Consider the following 20,812-nt stretch of genomic DNA (forward strand, 5'->3'; position numbering starts at 1 on the left):
GCCTACCTCCGAAGAGGCCGTTTCCTGGGCTCAAAAGAGCTATAAACGCACGTATATTTGTCCTACTCCCACCATAACGAGAACACAGCCCAGTTCGCGGACAAGGAAAAACCGCCGTTCTCTTGTGTTTATACACATTCATTGAACAGCTGCAAAAGTTGCGTATAATTGTAAGTGTGTGCAACTCTCATCGATTCTTCTGGCAACTCATTCCCCGTAGGCACATCGAGATGTACCCACAGGATATGAGCAGTATCCAGCGGGGACCACGGGGAGGCGGAGTCGATTGAAGACCATGTTGTTTGTGTGATGTGTTGTGTGTAACGTCTGATTTTACGTGTAAGTGTTTGCGTGTGTAGGGTGCCCGGGCACTTGTGTTATTTGTGGTCATTTTCCCTAGCTTATTTTACGTCAGTCATCCAAAGCTTTATACTGTCCTCACAATTGTGTGGAGCATATCGCTTGTGCCTAGGCGCTCGGACTCTACCTAGGTGGATGTCTGTTGAGTCTCGTCCCTAGTCGCGTTTTCATTAGCTAGCTGGGTTTGGAGTTTGCAACACATTACAACTTTACTGAAACCTTTTAAAAGCTTGAAGTTACTTTGGGATGTGGCAATCGCACGCGCAACGCTCGCCCACTCCGCGTTCCCACCCCATATGTCCTTGAGCACCTCACGTTGAGGCTCGTACTCATGGCATTCAAGCATTAAGTGCTCCACGTTGTCGACCCTTTCTCCTAACCCATTCTCCCTACACAGAAGCAATGGACACTGGAGCCGACGGTGACGGTGAATCTGCTGCTGAGGACGAGGGTGAAACTGACACAAGGTCTGGAAAGAGAAAGGACCGAGATTCGCCAGAGTCAACCGACAAAGTCAAAAAGAAGAAGGACTTGAAAAAAAGCCCTCTCCAACGACTGGCAGGGCAGGGCGACGAACCCAAGAAGACGACTGACTGGGAAAAAGTACAGTCTAAGAAGGAGAAGAGAAGGCTAGCTAGAGAGCAACTCTCAAAACAGCCGCCGAAGGAGCCCAGGCCAGAGCCTAAGCAGAAAAAACCACGCAAATGGATCAGACCCGACGCACTGATCATCCGCCCGGCCGAGAAAACAAAGTATGCCGAGATTCTGCGTCGTATAAAGCAGGACGTCCCAGATGAGCAGGTTCGTTCAACTGTGGATAAGATCAACAAGACCAGAAGTGGGGACTTGTTGATCACGATTTCGAGGAAGAGCACTGACAAAGGCCAAGGTCCGCAAAAGACGATCGCGGACATCCTTAAGGAGGAGGCCAAAGTGATTTGCAAAGGGCCACAGGAGACCATCGAGATCCGAGATGTCGATGACGACACGACGAAAGAGCATATTCAGACCGCTCTAAAGAGGGAAGCTGGAGAAAGTTGTGAAATCCCACTAGAGGCAATCAAGATCCGTAAAGCCTTTAGGAGTATACAGACAGCCACAGTGTCACTACCAGCAGCTGCAGCACAAAAGTTACTGGAGGGAAACTGCAAAATAAGGATAGGCTGGTCTAATTGCCGAATGAGAGCAACGAAGAGACCCATACAATGCTTCAAATGCTGGCACTTTGGGCACTTCGGATCACAGTGCAAAAGCGAAGTCAACCGGTCTAAACTCTGCATAAGGTGCGGAAAAGAAGGACACAAAATTGCTGATTGTAAAAATCCAGCTAAATGTGCACTGTGCTTTGAACGGCACGGCGTAGAAAAGACGGCTCACCATGCAGGCACGAACAGATGCCCCATCTTCCAAGAAGCGCTCCAGAAGATAACGAAGCCAAGAACATGAAGATAGTGCAGCTCAACCTCAATCATTGTGAGGCTGCGCATGACCTGCTCATGCAAACTGTGCGCGAATTAGAGGCAGATGTAGCACTTATGAGTGAGCCTTATAGACATCTGAGTAACCAACCCTGGGAATCTGACAGCACTAACAAAGCCGTCATCTGGTCCTGCGGTAAATGTCCTTTTCAGAGAACAATCAACAATAAAGAAGCTGGCTTCGTAGCAGCATGGGTAGATGGCATCCGCTTCTACAGTTTCTATGCACCACCTAGTCTCTCTAATGACCATTTTGAAGACTTCCTTGATCGGCTAACTGAGGACGCAAGAAAACACTTTCCCGTGGCAATAGCTGGTGACTTCAATTCCTGGGCAACAGACTGGGGCAGCAAGTTCACTAATACACGTGGAAAAGCACTTCTCGAGGCAATGGCCACTCTGAACGTGATCCTTCTTAATACCGGTGACACGCCGACGTATACTAAGGGAGAGGCAAACTCAACTGTCGACCTTACATTTGTCAGCAGTTGTTTAGCTCGAAGAGGTTTATCTTGGAAAGTATTTAACATCTATACAGCCAGCGACCATAGTGCGATACTATGGGAAATATCAACTGGCCAGAAACTAACAAGAGACAACAGGAGCGCTAGCGCGGTTGGGTGGAAAGTTAAGTCTCTCGACCCCACTGCTTTAGTAGTAGCCTTAGACTGCAATCCGATCATCGTAGAAACTGCTGAAGAGAAGACCAAGGACCTAATGAGAAGAGTCACCCAGGCTTGCGACGCTAGTATGTCTCGGAAACGTTGCATAAATTCAAGACCTTCAATGCACTGGTGGACGATCACATTAGCATTCTACGCTCAAAGTGTCTTAAAAAAAGAAGAAAGTCTCAGCGTAGCTACAGACGATCTAACTCCGCAGAGCTGTTGGCAGAGTATAAAAAGGCCCGTCGAGAACTGAACTGAGCCATCAAAGAAAGCAAAAGACGTTGCTGGAAGGAAATGGTCGCAGAAGTCGAGAAAGATCCATGGGGCAGACCGTATAAGGTGGTTATGACCCACTTGAAATGCCAACCAATGCCATCACCTACGTGTCCACAACTCCTAGAGAAGATTGTTACTACGTTGTTTCCCCAACAGCTGGTATTCACCTGCAAGTTGGAGCAGCTCAATTCTGAAGACATCCCAACTATCACGTTGGACGAGTTGATAGAGGCAGGAAATCGAGTAGGGAATAATAAGGCGCCGGGATTGGACGGAATTCCTAATATTGCCCTGAAATCAATCCTTAGGGCAGCACCAACATTATTCCTGGACGTTTACGATACATGCCTGAAGGAAGGGACTTTTCCCCAGAAGTGGAAACAGCAACGGCTAGTGTTACTTCCGAAGGGGAAAAAGCCGCCGGAAGAACCGTCATCCTACCGACCACTCTGCATGTTAGACACGGCCGGCAAGATATTCGAGCGCATGATTCATCAGAGAATAGAGGCTTTAGTCGATCCACTCCTAGCAGAGAACCAGTTTGGTTTCCGAAAAGGACGGTCAACTCTGGATGGACATGATGAACTTGCAACTAGCCAAGCATAAAACCGAGGCAGTGCTCATCACCAGCAGAAAAACGGTAGAAACCATCAAGTTGAGAGTCGGAGAACAAGAAATCACATCACAACCATTTATCCGTTATCTGGGAGTGATGCTGGATGCACGACTCAACTTCAAACAGCAGGTGGAACATGTCAGTGCCAAAGCGTCAGTAGTGAGGGCTAGTCTCGCACGGCTGATGCCTAACATCGGAGGCCCAATGCAGAGCAGGAGGCTACTATTGTCATCAGTAGTCACATCAGTGCTCACTTACGGAATATCCATTTGGGCTGATGCACTGGAAACCCAAGAATCATGGAGAAAAGCTGGACCAATATACCGACTGAGTGCCCTACGAGTAGCTAGTGCCTTCCGCACTATATCAGAAGAAGCGGTGTGCGTCATTGCTGGAACCCTACCTCTTAGAGTTCTAGCAGAGGAAAGACGGGCCCTTTACCAACGAAAAAGGTCAACTGCACTGAGCCCGGAAGAACTTAGAATTGAAGAACGGCAGAAGAGCATAGGCCGATGGCAACTACAATGGGATGCTGCAGAGAAGGGTAGGTGGACGCACCGTCTCATACCTCGGATCGACATTTGGCTTAACCGGAATCACGGTGAGGTCAATTACTATCTTACGCAGATGTTGTTGGGACATGGGTGTTTTCGAGAGTATCTACACCGCTTGAAGCACGATGACTCTTCGGAGTGCCCGTCCTGCCCAGGAGCTGCTGAAGACGCGGAGCACGTCTTCTTTGTATGTCCTCGTTTCGATCCACAGCGTGAAGAACTGGAGAGGATCCTGAACCAGAGAATGCAACCAGATTCACTAGTAGAAGCAATGTTGTCATCAGAAGCTGCCTGGAACGCTACCAACACGTTTGCAACAGAAGTCCTTAAAGACTTGCGTTCCACCGAAAGAAAAAGAGCAAATAGCAGAAGATAGAAGGAAGATAGTTAACACCTTAGCCACCAGAAGGAAGAGCAGTAGCTAGATCCTCCCTTCACGAAGTAATGCCTGACGGCGGTTTCCATGAGGGATTAGAGGAAAGAAGGAAAAGGGGTTTAGGGTTTAGTGGGTAGGGGCGTTAGTGTCGAGTTAGTATGACGCTGCGTCGAGTCGCCACATATCCAGGCCAAACAGCTATGCCTAGAATCCGTAAAAAAGATTCCCCACAAAAAAAAAAAAAAAAAAAAACACACACACACACACACACGGAAAAACGGTCCAAGGGAGTACGAAATAACCGGAGGAGTGCCACAGGGCTCGGTTTTGGGTCCTTTGCTGTGGAACATCATGTATGATGGTCTCCTGAGAGTTGCATTACCATCAGAGGTGAAACATGTTGCATATGCCGATGATGTAGCGGTAGTGATTGTCGCTAAACACTTGGAAGAGATCAATCTGGCTTTCGATATCACATTTAGCCGGATTAACCTATGGATGGAGATGATGAAGTTGGAGTTAGCCAAGCACAAAACTGAAGCTGTGCTCATCACCAGCAGAAAGATAGTAGAAAACATCAATCTCAATTTCGGCGAGCAGTAGATCGCATCGCAACCATTTATCCGATATCTGGGGGTGACGCTGGATGCCCGACTGAACTTTAAGCAACAGGTCGAACACGTAAGAGCTAAAGCATCAGCAGTGGTAACTAGTCTATCAAGACTGATGCCGAATGTTGGAGGCCCGAAGCAAAGCAGGAGACTATTGCTGTCGTCAGTAGTCACATCAGTGCTCACATATGGAATATCCGTTTGGGCAGATGCGCTGGAGACCCAAGAATCATGGAGGAAAGCCGGACTGGTCTACTGATTAAGTTCACTGAGAGTTGCAAGCGCCTTCCGCACAATATCCGAGGAGGCAGTGTGCGTCATTTCTGGAACTCTGCCTCTTAGAGTCCTAGCTGAGGAAAGACGGAACCTATAACACCGCAAGAGGTTATCTACACTGAGCGCTGAAGAACTGAGAACTAAAGAGCGACAGCATAGTATAGCAAGATGCCAACAACTATGGGATGCTGCGGAGAAGGGAAGATGGACTCATCGACTTATACCAAGGATTAACGTTCGGCTTAACCGGAATCACGGCGAGGCCAACTACTATCTGACCCAGATGTTGTCAGGACACGGCTGCTTCCGGGAGTACCTTCATCGCTTTTAGCTCGATAATTCCCCAGAGTGTCTGTCTTACCCAAGAGTTGCTGAAAATGCGGAACAAGTTTTCTTTGAGTGCCTTCGTTTTAACCTACAGTGTGATGAGCTAGAGAAGATCCTGAACAAGGAAATCATACCAGAGTCAATAGTAGAAGAAATGCTGTCATCCGAAGCTGCCTGGAACGCCACAAGCACGTTTACCACCGAAGTGCTTACAGAGCTGCGTTCCATTGAAAAAAAAAGGGCAAATGACAGAAACTAGAAGGAAGGAAAAATAACACCTTAGCCACCAGACGGAATAGCAGTAGGTAGATCCTCTCCTCACGAAGTAATGTCTGACGGCGGTTTCCATAAGGGATTAGAGAAAAGAAGAAAAGGGGTTTAGGGTTTAGTGGGTAGGGGCGTTAGCGTCGAGTTTTAGTATGACGCTGCGACGAGTCGCCACATATCGAGGCCGAACAGCTATGCCTGGAATCTGTAAAAGGGATTCCCCCCCCTAAGTTAAAAAAAAAAATACACACACATACACACATACAGGCATAGTGACAACATCGCAGGGGTAGTCAGGGAAGCTTCCTATGACCTTAAAACATCGAGATCTGATGAAAACTCGATATTTGCAAAACGGGGTGAAAACATTAACTTCCCGATTTTTAAAAATCTTCGATTTTTTTAGCGAGAAGTTAAAAAGAATGTATAACTGGATTTTTATTAAAGTTATAGTGTTTACCCAGCCAGTAATTCGCAAAAATGTACACTACGAGCGCTTAAAAACCTTTTTTCTATATAAATATAGTTATCGGAAAAAATCGAAAAAAATTTTTAAATGATCAGTGATTATTTTTTTCATCTGACAGTGTACTTTCTATAGTATTTATATGAATATTATGTCTGTCAAATACAAATTATTGTGACGTAACACGGGATCTTGATTTTTAGGCAAGAGCATACCTACGCTCACGCTTAAGGCATGCAATAGGAAAATTTCTGCGAACAACGCTTAAGAGTAAGTAATTTCAGTAGACTATAACAAATTAATTCAAAATCGGTTATAAACACCAATGGCACTAACCTTGGTAATCAGCGGTAAAGCTTTAATTCCAATTAACAATTCCATTGTATTTTGGAAAGCAAGTAATGCAGTAGTCGTGGAAAGCAAGAATAAAGTCAACATTGCGAAAGGGTACATGAAAGTTCGTCTAATCCAACATGATTTTTTTTGTTGATCTAGAACTTGTAGTTGAAACCGGATATCAATTAATCTTTCCACCAGATGTTGCTTATTATTGTCATTTTCTATTGAGCTTGAATTGTGGTTAGTAATTTGCTCTTCATCATCGAACGGTGTTTCGTTGATCGATGGTAGCATTGAATTTAATATCACATGATTATTCTCTGTTGATTTGGAATTGTAGAGCCTACAACAATCAAATCTATAAATAAATTGTTTTTAATACTTATTCGATTCGAATAAACGAATTAGTATATTTACGACAGTCACAGTAAAAATCAATTACGTTTAGTAGAGCCAGATCGTGGGTAAAAAGTACCCCCACCCAGCATTATGTACCGCATTATTTTACTTAGGAAAGGGGAACTTTTTACCTACGATCTGGCTGCACTGGTTATGTTACTAGTAATTCACGCACGGTATTAAGCCTCTTTCATAATCGACTAGAAAATATATTAAAGAAAATAAGTCGTTAGAAGAATTATCTATACACTTGTAATTTTCAACTTTACGCTGTGCAAATGAATGATTCAAAAAAATCGGGAGGTTATTCGTTAATGTGTTTCATTACAAATTCAATGTTTTTTTGAAAAATTAAGTCAGTTATAAAATCCAAACTGTTGAAATTTAATTATATATACTATTTCGACTTATAATATATTGCAACGTGGCCAGTTGGCTCACATTCGGTAAATTAGAAATTAAGTGATAATCGCTAACTGTGTCTAAATAGTACAAAAATCATTTGAGAGTGGCGCTAGAACGTCTACCTACTTCTCAATGCTAATTTATGTACGCAGAAGCCGCGTGCAACCAGTCTTTGTTCAACCCTTGTATTTCACACATCTCCCGGGGAAAAAAAATTATATATAATTATGTAAAATTATATTTAATCTATACTAATGTTATAAAGAAGAAATATTTGATTGTATGTTCGTTTGTTTGTTTGTTTGCATCGAATAGGCTCCGAAACTACTGAACCAATTTGAAAAATTCTTTCACTGTTGGGAATCATAAGTAATGTTGAAATTTTTGTTAAATAGCCGTGCGAAGCCGGGGCAGACTGTTAGTTATAAATAATTTGATCTAATTTTATATAAATATATATAAAATTTAATATAATTATGTATAATTTTATATAAATATGTAAATTGATACATAATTATATATAATGTTATATACACGGAGAAAAAAATTTTATATAATAATATATAATTAACTAAAATTATGTATTATTTTATATATTTTTGTATAATTATATATAATTTTATCTACCCAGAGAAAAATTTTTTATATAATAAGATATAATTATATAAAATTATTTATAATTTTATCTAATTATACATAAGTGTTAACTTAAAATTTTATATAAATATACATAATTATATAAAATTCTATATAATTATACAAAATTCTATATAATTATACAAAAATGTATATAATGTTTGAGCAGATTTTCCAAACATTCACAAGTTTTCTCAATTTTTTCAAAATAGCTCAAACTATATTGGAATCACAGAAAATGCAACTAATTGAGAGTTTGTAAAGAGTAAAATTCTCCACAGATATAATTTAAAACATGTTTCTATTTGTTCATTAATTTAAAAAATAGATTGCTTCAAAGCTGCACCAAAGATACAGTTGAAAACACGTTTGAGAAATCTAATGTAATTTTTCAATTATAAAATACTTTAATATAATCAGCGTTAAAGTTTTTTTTTTGATAATCTTTTACTTATTTTGCAAAATGTTGAAAAAATCAATTGAAAAGGACTTTAATTGTTTATAAAATTTGACCAAAGTATCCCACTACGATCTGACTTACGTTATATGATCATGAGGGCAAAGTAGTTCCTAATAATTTGACCTGCTGTTATATACATAGTAAAATAAAAAGCAACCCTTCTTTGTTAAATTTTCCAAGTACTAGTTAACGTGAAAAATCAATCGAATATCCCAAAAAAGATAGTCAATTTTACGTGGTCTTACTCGATTAAATAGCATTACCTTCAATTGGACTCGGGAGGTTGTTTCTAGATAGTTTAACATAATATTATAAAATTCCTGAACAAACTGAATGACGATCACTATTTGTTAATTAATTATAGGCAATTGAAAAAACGCTACCCTTGTGGAAATAGTCACGGAAAAAAAAAGTCGAAAAAATTATATTGAAGAGTAAATTAGAATTTTAAAAGATTTATCTTTAGTTTGAAATTCTAAGAAAGTCTAAGAAAGTCTTTTAAACTCTATATAAGTCGTTTGTTTTCTGCGATTTGGCAGAAATTTGAAAGACTTAAAAAGACTTTCAAGGACTGTATGTAAAATAAATTTCTGCAAGCAATAAGAATGTTTTTTTTTTTTTTTTTTTAATTTTTTAGAATAGAAAAACAATTTAAAAAAATTACAAGACTAATTTTGAGTAGAAAAATTATAGAAAAAGTAGCACATAGGTTTTTTTTCCTTTTTATATTAGCAATATTAGATAATATGTTAACAGAATTGAATAATTTTAACTTTTTAAGTATAATTAAAGTTCCTCAAAATTTTAAAAAATGCTGCTATATAAATTTTATGATACAAATAGAAAATTAAAAACAATTAGGAATTATCAAAATTATTTGTCTTTATTTCTATTGAAATTACAAGGTTTTATTTTAACTAAAACATATTACCCAGTTTAAAAATAAAATTATCGTCTTGTTAAATCATGATCATACATTTCTTTTATGCGTAATTGTTTTTAGACAAGTGAAAAAACTCAAAGTGGAGCGTACTTAAATTTGGTAGAACGATGCAAGCAACAGGAATTGGAAATAAAAAAATGGAAACAACGTGCACTACTGGCAGAAGCTGCTTACCAAGCTCAACTAAATAAACGTCACAGTCCGAGTCAACAGCCACAGCCACATCAGTCCAGAAATAATCGGGCTCTTGCAAACGAGGATAGTTCTTTTAATAATGATCAATTCCATATTGGTGATGATATTTACATTCCGAGTGCTGTACACTTAGCAGCAACTACTTCAAATTGCAATCAAACTTACATCACTCAAATGTCACACGCAATTTGGGGAATTGAAACTTTGTCGACTAGGGTAGTTAAACAATCATCAAGTAAGGCAAAAGCCCCAATAGAGAATCACGTACCAGTATATGATCACTCCATGTATTTGTATATCTATATTCACAAATATAGATACACAAATACATGGAGTGATCATATACTGGTACATGATCATATATTGGGGCTTTTACCTTACTGGTAATAAAAAAGAACTAACACCTCGTAAGCAAGAGCTGCTAGCCCGTCATTACAATGCATTTTTACAAGACAAAAATTATAGCAAAGAAAAATTGAATTATGAAAAGGCACGTTTATCAAGCTACTTGGGGGGCGTGATTACTGCTGCTCGCACAAAGTATCAAAAAATACGACGCAGAGTTGCGCATTAAAAAAAATTCTTATATTTAAAAGTTTGAATTTAATTACATATTCAACATTTTATACTCCATATCTATAATTTTATTTTTAAACTGGGTAATATGTTTTAGTACAAATAAAACCTTGTAATTTCAATAGAAATGAAGACAAATAATTTTGATAATTCCTAATTGTTTTTAATTTTCTATTTGTATCATAAAATTTATATAGCAACATTTTTTAAAATTTTGAGGAACTTTAATTATACTTAAAAAGTTAAAATTATTCAATTCTGTTAACATATTATCTAATATTGCTAATATAAAAAGAAAAAAAAACCTATGTGCTACTCTTTCTATAATTTTTCTACTCAAAATTAGTCTCGTAATTTTTTTAAATTGTTTTTCTATTCTAAAAAATTAAAAAAAAAAACATTTTTATTGCTCGCAGAAATTTTTTTACGTACAGTCCTTGAAAGTCTTTTTAAGTCTTTCAAATTTCTGCCTGATTTATTATAATTCTTCTAACCCGTTATAACCTATTCGGTCATTTTTATGCTAGTATAAATCTAATTTCAAGTGAATGGAAATTTCCATCTTCACTAACGATTTGAGACAATTCGTCTTCGGATAGTTAGGTCGATGGGTAAGCATCGAACTTGAACACTAGTTAGCTGGTGAATGCTAGTATCTGTTCGACTACATGTTAAGTATTAATGATGGAAAGCTACTGAGAATAAAAGGCAACTTTTTGAAAAAAATCCATGAAAAATTAACCAAGCCAGGAATCGAACCTGGATCTCCCCGATTACATGTCAGGATGCTTTTACCAGTTAAGCTACCGGGTCATTCTCCACTTACTTTCTCTCAGTATACACTTAACTCTCAGTAGTTGTCAATACTATGCTATCTCCTCCCTTTAAACTCCATACTACGATATAAACTGTAGTACTTCTGTTTCCATTTTCTAGGCGCTTTTATATTTTTAAACTTTTTATTAATTTTATCAACCGTGATTTATTATAATTCTTCTAACCCGTTATCACCTATTCGGTCATTTTTATGCTAGTACAAATCTAATTTCAAGTGGATGGAAATTTCCATCTTCATTAACGATTTGAGACAATTCGTCTTCGGATAGTTAGGTCGATGGGTAACCATCGAACTTGAACACTAGTTAGCTGGTGAATGCTAATATCTGTTCGACTATATGTTAAGTATTAACGATGGAAAGCTACTGAGAATGAAGGGCAACTTTTTGAAAAAAATCCATGAAAAATTTTTTTTATTTTTGAATTTTAATTACTTCGGAATGGCTTGTTTACGCAATATCCAAGAGAGATGTCTTATAGAAAATTTCACGCTCTACAAAAAACGTAGAAAGGTCAAAGTTCCTCAGATCAACCGTTTCAAAGATATTTGCAATAAAAAATAACACCAATCAAAAATTTCAAATATTTTCCAATACAATTGCAAAAAAAAATCATACTTTATATTGATATTGTTTTTTTTTGTAAAATTAATTGAATTCTGTTAATTTGAGATTTTAATTTTTTTTTTGCTTATTTACTCCATACGTAACTCACAAAAAGTACAAATACGTAAGAATAAAGGTTAAAATTATCAAACAAATAATTTTTGGGTCTCTTTTATAGCAAATTTATTTTATTTTCTACCAAATACTAATAAATTCTATTAAACAATCAATTCTTTATAACAAAAAACAATATTTAACAACAATTCATAAAATTTTTTCTAACTTGAAAATATTACAATTTTATAAAATTATTTTTATTGCAATGAGGATATCGTTTTCTGTGTTCTGTCACTACTTGCAATAAATACTGAAGCTGTTCTTCATTTTTCGTTAAGCATCGATTATACTGCTCTATCAATGCCACGCCGCGTTCTGCTACATCATTTACAACTTGAAGTTTCTCAAAATACTCCAAGTTTGTTTTGTAATTTAGATTCTGAGGCCACAAAGTTACATCCTCATCAATGGAATCATATGACAAATCAAACGATTTAAACAGATTTATCGATCTCATAGATACAAATTGACTAAGATCTTTATTTAATAATGACTCTAAATTTTTCTTATCGATTATAAAACGACTCGTTGTAGTTTCATTGGTTTCACAGTTTTTTAAAACATGAACTATTCTTCTTTTTGTTTCAACTGAAACAGTTTCGTCAAAGAGCGATAAAACAGACAACTCTTTATTTAAATACCACAAGTATAACAGTTGTCGATTCAGAGCCTTTTCTGCTAATACACACGCACTATTTCTGATTCTTGTAAAAATAAAATAAGAATTTAGCATTCAACATTACTATAACTAAACGCTTTATATATTAATAATTAATAAGTAATTTACCCGTATTTGACGCTGTAGTATCAGAACACAATGCTTTGATATCAGTATTAATATTCCATTGTTTTACTGTTGTAATAATAGCTGAAGCTTGATTTTGTCCAGTTCCAGATTCTAGTTTGGGGACTCCTAACAGTTGAAATTTACCTGATGATGATAAAATAATAGGAAGCCGGTCAACTTGTTCTATACCTGTAATATCTGACAACAGTTTTCCATCAAAATGTAGCACATAATTATCGGTTTCCAAATTAGTTTTCAGATTTAACGTCGCTTCTTTGCGAAATTTTTCCCGTGCTCGGTGAATAGTCAAATGACTGAAGTTAACGCTTGCACAATCAATATTTAGGCTAGATAATAAAGCAGCAAAAATGTAAGTCGCCGACCTACTACTCACATTAGCTTTATCTAAAGCCGCAGCAAGTTCTGGTGTCATTAGATCAATTTTAGGAACTTGTTGTTTTGAAATTTCATCTTCATAATCAGAGATTATACGAGAAGTATTAATTTCCAAAGATTTCTGGGATAACTTAGATGTTTGACTTGATATTTCATGATTAACAACATTATCAGTCTCAACTGTGTAAGAATAGTCAACATTGTCATTACCGAACTCTCCGACATCAAATGTACCAGTATCATTATTGTTATTATAATTGATATCAATGTTCTCTTCATTATTGTTACCACTATTACTGTAGTTATTATTTTCATCGCTTACATCAACATCCATATCTTCAACATCTTCTGGAATTGGTTGAGAATTATATGAAATAAAACCACGTCGACTGGAAGATTTTTGTCCCAAATAAAATAATCTTTTTTCTTTATGCAGTAAATTTAGCACATCAGCATGAGCTATATCAAATAGTTTATTTAATTCGTCCCAAAAAAGGAATTTATTTTTTTTTTTTTTTTTGAGATTTGGACTTTTTCCTCTTACAGTTTTTTTGTAAATTCCTCCATCGATTGTGATTTGAGGTTAGTTTTAAAAATGCAGATCTTTTCTCTCTTGTCGGGATTTGTGCCACACACCTAATTTTGAAAACTTTGTCGACAGTGGTTGATATGCTTTCTTTCACTGAAAAATTTTTCGTTTTGGGATAATAAAATAAAAGTGACATAACCTCTCTCAATGAAGGTAATTTTTTTCTACCAAATTCACTTAATACATCACCAATCAAGTATACTGTTTTCACCATTGTGATCATAAAATTTATAACTTTTTTTTTTTTATTTTAACCCTGCTTTTCAGACTTCTGTCTCGATGGGGGTCCGGCCGAGACCGGAAGGGGACTCCAGGCTGATCGGTACATTAAGTTCGGCAGAATAAGTTTGGCGGTATAACATACTTTATCAGCCTGGAGAGTAATGCGGCGATGGGCCGACTTTGGGGAAACTGCACGCATTTGCCTGTGCCCCACCAGTAGCACAGAGCTTGGGGAAACCATCGAAAAACCCAAGCCTGTACGTTTGTACGTTTGTAAGTTACGAGCACCGATGTTCACTGAAAATTAAATTTCAGCTCACACCGGGATTCGAACCCACGCCTCACCAGTCCCAAGCAAGCATGACAAGCATTATACCGCTTAGCCATGGGACTGGCTTTATATATATATATATATATATATATATATATATATATATATATATATATATATATATATATATATATATACATATATATATGGGTCATTCCACCAAATAAGAACATTTTTACGGGGCGACCCTCGCGGATTATGTTTAAAATTTATGGAGGTGTTCTCTATCATAAGACAAAAATTCTCTGAGAGTTTTAGCTCTTAAAACGCAGAGGTCTTGAAGTTATGATTTTTTGAAATTTTGGAAAAAATTTTTTATAACTTTTTCGTCAATTTTTCTGATATGAAAAACATTTTTAAACAAAATTGACAAACATTGTATTTTGTAGGGAAAATTTTCAGCTTTTGAATGAAAATATTTATTCTTTCATAAACTCATCAGAATACCCTTAAAAATCAAATTACAGTGGAGAAATTGATTTTTTTCAGTGTGCAGCCCAAAATTCTTCAAATTTGAATTTTTTTTCTGAAAGCTGAGAGTTTTTTTACACAAAATATAGCGTTTTGCCGATGTGTATATTTTTTGTTTCGTCACAATTAAATTAAACGCAAATTCATTATAATTAAAATACTTTAATTTTTGAACTTTTTTGAGATGCGGACACAGTTTTAATGAAAGCATAACCAATTTCATCTTTTAAAGGCACAAAAGTGTGTAATGACTGTGTATCTTTCACCGTTTTCGATTGAGAATATCGTACGTCTAACACATTTTTTTTTATTAAATTGTGGGGGTCATATCTTCCATCCACTCCCGGGTAGTTTAATTATTATTATTTTTAAATATTTATTATTATTTATAATTATTATTATTAAATAATATATAATTATTTAATTATCATTATTCATAATTAGTGATATTATTTAATTATTATTATTATCATTTATGTTTATTGTCACTATTTAATTTTTATTATTATTATTTATTAATAATAGTTAATTAATATAGTTATTATTTAAGTTGAAGTTTTTCTACAACGATATTAAGTATTGTGTTAGAAAAATCTTAGTTGTGTCGCATCACCATAAATTATACCAGATTATATATTACTTGGTGATGCCAAACAACTGATAAAATCTCGTCTGCTGCAAGAGCATTTTTGGGAAATTTTATTTTATTGTAATTGTATTGCAAATAATAAAATTCACATTTGCAGCTGACGAGACCCTAATAAAATTTATTCTAATAAGATTAAAAATATGTAAAATTAGTCGATAAGAAGCTTAAGAATTTTTCCCAAATATTTCCACAAAATATTCTCAATAACATACCTTTTTCTAAAGAGCAATTAAGGGATTAAAAACTCTTGTCGCCTGGCCAGCGACAGGACCCAAGACCTCACTAATTGCTCTCTATACCTATACCTATATATCTATTTCTCTCTCTCTCTCTATCTATCTCTTTTAACTAAAATACTTCTACTTTTCTATAATTTGAGAATCTATCCTGTACATGTACCTACGTATATCAATTCTATAATTTGTGTGTACCTAGAGAATCTCTTCTGTACATGTACCTACGTATATCAATTTCCCATACTTAGGTACAACTAAGTACTCCTACCCTTAATATATTTTCTATATACATCCATCGAGTACCCCCTACCCCAGGAGAGGTCGGAGGCCGGGATGGACACTTGAAAATTTTCAGTTCGACCGAGTGACCCCTAAGCTTTGTATCGCATGATTGTAACTTCACCTCGTTTTAAGTACACGTATGTATTAGCAATTAAATATATTTAAATAAAAATTATAATTGTATATCTTCGTTTACTTCACTAAATAACTCAACGCCCTTACATCCCAAAAAATAATCATCATTAGCTACAAAAGTAAAATCAACGCTTGTAAAATTTTTCGTTCCCCAGGAAAACAAATCTTGTGATTTCAGTATATGCTCTTTATTGTTCATTTGATGAAGCTCTAGCAGCATATCGTTTTAATGAACCCGCAAGACCATCGCATGGTCCTTTGCCGTGGGCAGTTGCAAAAAAATGCCACTCAGCGTTGATTTCGAAGTCAGCATAATCATAACATAAGTTTGTAAATGCTTTCTTGTTTTTGAATTGTTGTGGAGCTCCATCAGAGAAGTAAAAAATCGTATTGATGACAGCAAACTTCTTTTTAAGAAAGGCAATCAATTGCTCTTGAAATAAATAAATTAAAACTGTGTCGTGCTTAAGACAATCTGAAATACCAACAAAGCTCAAATGCTTAATAGTATCATTTTCGTTATAATAAATCACCATTGGAAATATAGTAGCTTGATCATTATTCCAATGAAAGACTTGAGCTGCTTCCTGCACAACGAATGCATAATTTTCCGCAAAGTCGAATACTACGGCGAATTCCCCGCTCTTTAAATTTAGTTTTGTATCAGAAAAAAATCGACTTTGTGTTTTCGCAATAGAATCATGTTTCAAAAGCTTATCAAGTTGCGTCACTAAAGTATCGATGAAATCTTTGGAATCTGAAGTAACATTCACAATAGTACAACGGTCTGTTGATGTCCACATTTTATATTGGATTTCATTAACATCAAATTCATGAAACGACACACGAAAATAATCAGCGATTTCTTCATTATTTAGACAACTATTGCACATTCTGGAAAAGCACGATTCTTTTGGATTGTTACAAACTAATTTATTTAATAAATTTTTGTGAATTGGCTGAGATTCTACAACCCAATCGGTGTTTTTCGCAAATTTTTGAAAATTACATTCTAAAAGGAATAAATGTAATGAGATTAATAACTAGTTTTAGTACAATTATAGAGAATGTCAAATACACAAGTACCTTCTAACATCAATTTTACATTTTGATGAATAGTACAAACACATACGACATGTGTACCACTACTTCCAGCAAGAATACAATAAGTAGGCCTCAAACTAGCGAATTTCGAAAATCTGATTGCCACTGAATTATATTGCGCTTTGAAGCTATGGTACAATTCTTTTAAATTACAAAGAATCAACTATTTTTGTACCCTAGTTCGATTTCCATCACAATCCTTTACAGATTTACAATCTTTCATGCCCGCTAATTGTTTTGAGTTTTCTTCACTTTTAAAAAAATCAATGACAAGTTTTTTTACATCTAACTTAATCGGCTGATTGCCTGGAACTTTTGTGGGATTCAAACAATTAGTAGTCATTTCACCAGAGTCTAAATCAACATTCTCAGATTCACTGATATCATTTTTAAGATTCAGTAACATTTTTCGAGAATAATTAATTTCAGATGCTATACGACTGACTTCCCAACTGTCGGGTAAAATTGAAAGCAGCTTCTTTTTTATTGATCTGTAAATCAAACGATCGATCGTATTAATATGAACAAATGAAGATATTTTAAAATGATCGATTGTTAAAAAAATTTACTTGTCACTTTCAGCGCTATATAATTTCTTTACTTTAGCTATCATGGAACAATGATCTTGATTAATCTTTCTGTAGGTAGATTCAGGTACTATTCCAAATTGTGATTGGAACTTATTCTCTAGGGCAGCATAGCTCTCATCAAGTTTTTTTACTCCATAACTTTTTTCAGAATATAACCTTAAATTAAACGCGTAGAAAAATAATTAAGTAAGTTTTCACTCAGTAAATAAAAAACTTAAGCAATAGAAAATTTTTACCTGTCTTTTTCAATAAGAAGAATTTTCAAAAATCGCTCTAAAGAAAAATCATCGTAATCACATAGATTGTCGCTAGAATTGCTGACAGTTCGAAATAAACTACTTCCGTGAGTACAAATTTCAGCTGATATACTCAGACTTTCAACACTAATTTGACTTGAAATAATTTCCTCTTCCTCTGATGCCGGCGGAATATATTCTTTGACACGGAATCGACAACGCACACATAACATTAAAATATCATCTACGTCAGGAAATTTCCAACGATCTTCGTCGGGGAATTTTCTGAAATCTTCAAATGCTTTTTTATCTAAAATTTTCGTTTAATTAGATGTCAAAAGTCAATATTAAACACAAGGCCATTAATTTAATTGGTTCTACGTAGAGGTTATACATAAGAGGTCAAGTGCACTGTATTAGTTACTTACGTGACTCATTGAATGGATTACAACAATTTACTGACCGTATACGTTTACTCATGACAATGAAATATCAAAGTAACGCAATAATTATTACTTAAAAACTTGAGCAATTATATTTTTGTTAAGAACAAACGATCCGAAAAGAAATCGCTCAAGAAAGAGTCACAAAATGAAAGTAAATAGAGGGAGTTGTGAGCGCCATCTGCATGATAAGTGACGAACTATAGACTCATCTTTTAAGCAGGTGGTTAAAAATTTCTGAGTACTATAATTTTAGTATTAAAGAGAAATTTATATTACTATTCTGAATTATATTACTGCATAGTGAATCTAACATTTAATTTAATTGTGACGAAACAAAAAATATGCACATCAGCAAAACGCTATATTTTGTGTAAAAAACTCTCAGCTTCCAGAAAAAAAATTCAAATTTGAAGAATTTTCGGCCGCACACCGAAAAAAATCAATTTTCCCACTTTAATTGGATTTTTAAGGGTCTTTTGATGAGTTTATGAAAAAATAAATATTTTCATTCACAAGCTGAGAATTTTTCCTACAAAATACAATGTTTGTCGATTTTGTTTAAAAATGTTTTTCATATCAGAAAAATTGACGAAAAAGTTGAAAAAAAATTTTTTCCAAAATTTCAAAAAATCATAACTTCAAGACCGCTGCGTATTAAGAGCTAAAACTCTCAGGGAAATTTTGTCGTCTGATAGAGAACACCTCCATAAATTTTAAACATAATCCGCGAGGGTCACCCCGTAAAAATGTTCTTATTTGGTGGAATGACCCATATATTAGGGTGTGTCAATTTTAGGCGACTTTTTTTTCCAACGAAAAAATAGGCTAAAAACTTGCATTAAGGTGAGAACAGAAGCCTGTTCAAAGCGGAGCTCTTAATATTAATATTTAGAGGTGTCTGTCCCTAATTTTTCATTTCCCATTTAAATAACATAGGAAGAAAAATTCTTTTTAACTTCCCGCTAAGAAAATCGAAGATTTTCGAAAATTGGGAAGTTATTGTTTTCACCCCGTTTTGCAAAAATCGAGTTTTCATCAGATCTCGACGTTGGAAGGTCACAGGAAGCTTCCCTGACTATCCCCGCGAGGTTGTCACGGTGTCTGTATGTATGTTTGTGTGTGTGTTTGTGTGTGTGTGTGTGTGTGTGTGTTTTTTTTTTCTCCCTAAGGGGGGGGGAATACTTTTTACGGATTCTAGGCATAGTTGTTTGGCCTGGATATGTGGCGACTCGACGCAGCGTCATACTAAAACTCGACACTAACGCCCCTACCCACTAAACCCTAAACCCCTTTTCCTTCCTTCCTCTAATCCCTCATGCAAACCGCCGTCAGGCATTACTTCGTGAAGGGAGGATCTAGCTACTGCTCTTCCTTCTGGTGGCTAAGGTGTTAACTACCTTCCTTCTATCTTCTGCTATTTGCTCTTCTTTTTTCGGTGGAATGCAAGTCTTTAAGGACTTCTGTTGCAAACGTGTTGGTAGCGTTCCAGGCAGCTTCTGATGACAACATTGCTTCCACTAGTGAATCTGGTTGCATTCTCTGGTTCAGGATCCTCTCCAGTTCTTCACGCTGTGGATCGAAACAAGGACATACAAAGAAGACGTGCTCCGCGTCTTCAGCAGCTCCTGGGCAGGACGGGCACTCCGAAGAGTCATCGTGCTTAAAACGGTGTAGATACTCTCGAAAACACCCATGTCCCGACAACATCTGCGTAAGATAGTAATTGACCTCACCGTGATTCCGGTTAAGCCAAATGTCGATCCGAAATATGAGACGGTGCGTCCACCTACCCTTCTCTGCAACATCCCATGGTAGTTGCCATCGGCCTATGCTCTTCTGCCGTTTTTCAATTCTAAGTTCTTCAGGGATCAGTGCAGTTGACCTTTTTCGTTGGTAAAGGGCCCGTCTTTCCTCTGCTAGAAATCTAAGAGGTAGGGTTCCAGCAATGACGCACACTGCTTCTTCTGATATAGTGCGGAAGACACTAGCTACTCGTAGGGCACTCAGTCGATATACTGGTCCAGCCTTTCTCTATGATTCTTGTGTCTTTAATGCGTCGGCCCAAATGGATATTCCGTAAGTGAGCACCGATATGACTACTGATGACAATAATAGTCTCCTGCTTTGTTTTGGGCCTCCGACGTTCGGCATCAGTCGTGCGAGACTAGCCCTCACTACTGACGCTTTGGCACTGACATGTTCCACTTGCTGCTTGAAGTTGAGTCGGGCATCAAGCATCACTCCCAAATATCGGATATAAGGTTATGATGTGATTTCTTGTTCGCCGACTTTCAGCTTAATGGTCTCTACCACTTTTCTGCTGGTAATAAGTACTGCCTCAGTCTTGTGTTGCACCAGTTGCAGGTTCACTGCGTCCATCCACCGGTTAACGTGCTCAAAAGTGAGATCGAACATATGATTTATCTCGTCAAGGTGTTTGGCAACGATCACTACGGCTACGTCATCTGCATATGCTACGAGTTTGACGTTTCTTGGCAGAGTTAGTCTTAATAGACCGTCATACATAATGTTCCACAGGAGCGGGCCTAGA

At 36.4% G+C, this 20,812-nt stretch overlaps 1 protein-coding gene across 3 annotated transcripts in view; it reads right to left on the minus strand.

The window, feature by feature from the left end:
• LOC123265019 (protein Lilipod) overlaps positions 1-20,812 on the minus strand; it is a gene marked incomplete in the record, with an annotated part of 252,377 nt that overhangs the window by 68,774 nt on the left and 162,791 nt on the right. For 2 of the 3 annotated variants that reach the window (XM_044728601.1, XM_044728598.1), the window contains 1 exon segment: positions 6,612-6,972. In XM_044728601.1, the coding sequence (XP_044584536.1) occupies positions 6,612-6,972 (361 nt within the window). 3 annotated transcript variants of the gene reach the window in all.

Source organism: Cotesia glomerata, linkage group LG5, assembly GCF_020080835.1.
Source record: "Cotesia glomerata isolate CgM1 linkage group LG5, MPM_Cglom_v2.3, whole genome shotgun sequence".
Taxonomy (NCBI): Eukaryota; Metazoa; Arthropoda; class Insecta; order Hymenoptera; family Braconidae; genus Cotesia; species Cotesia glomerata.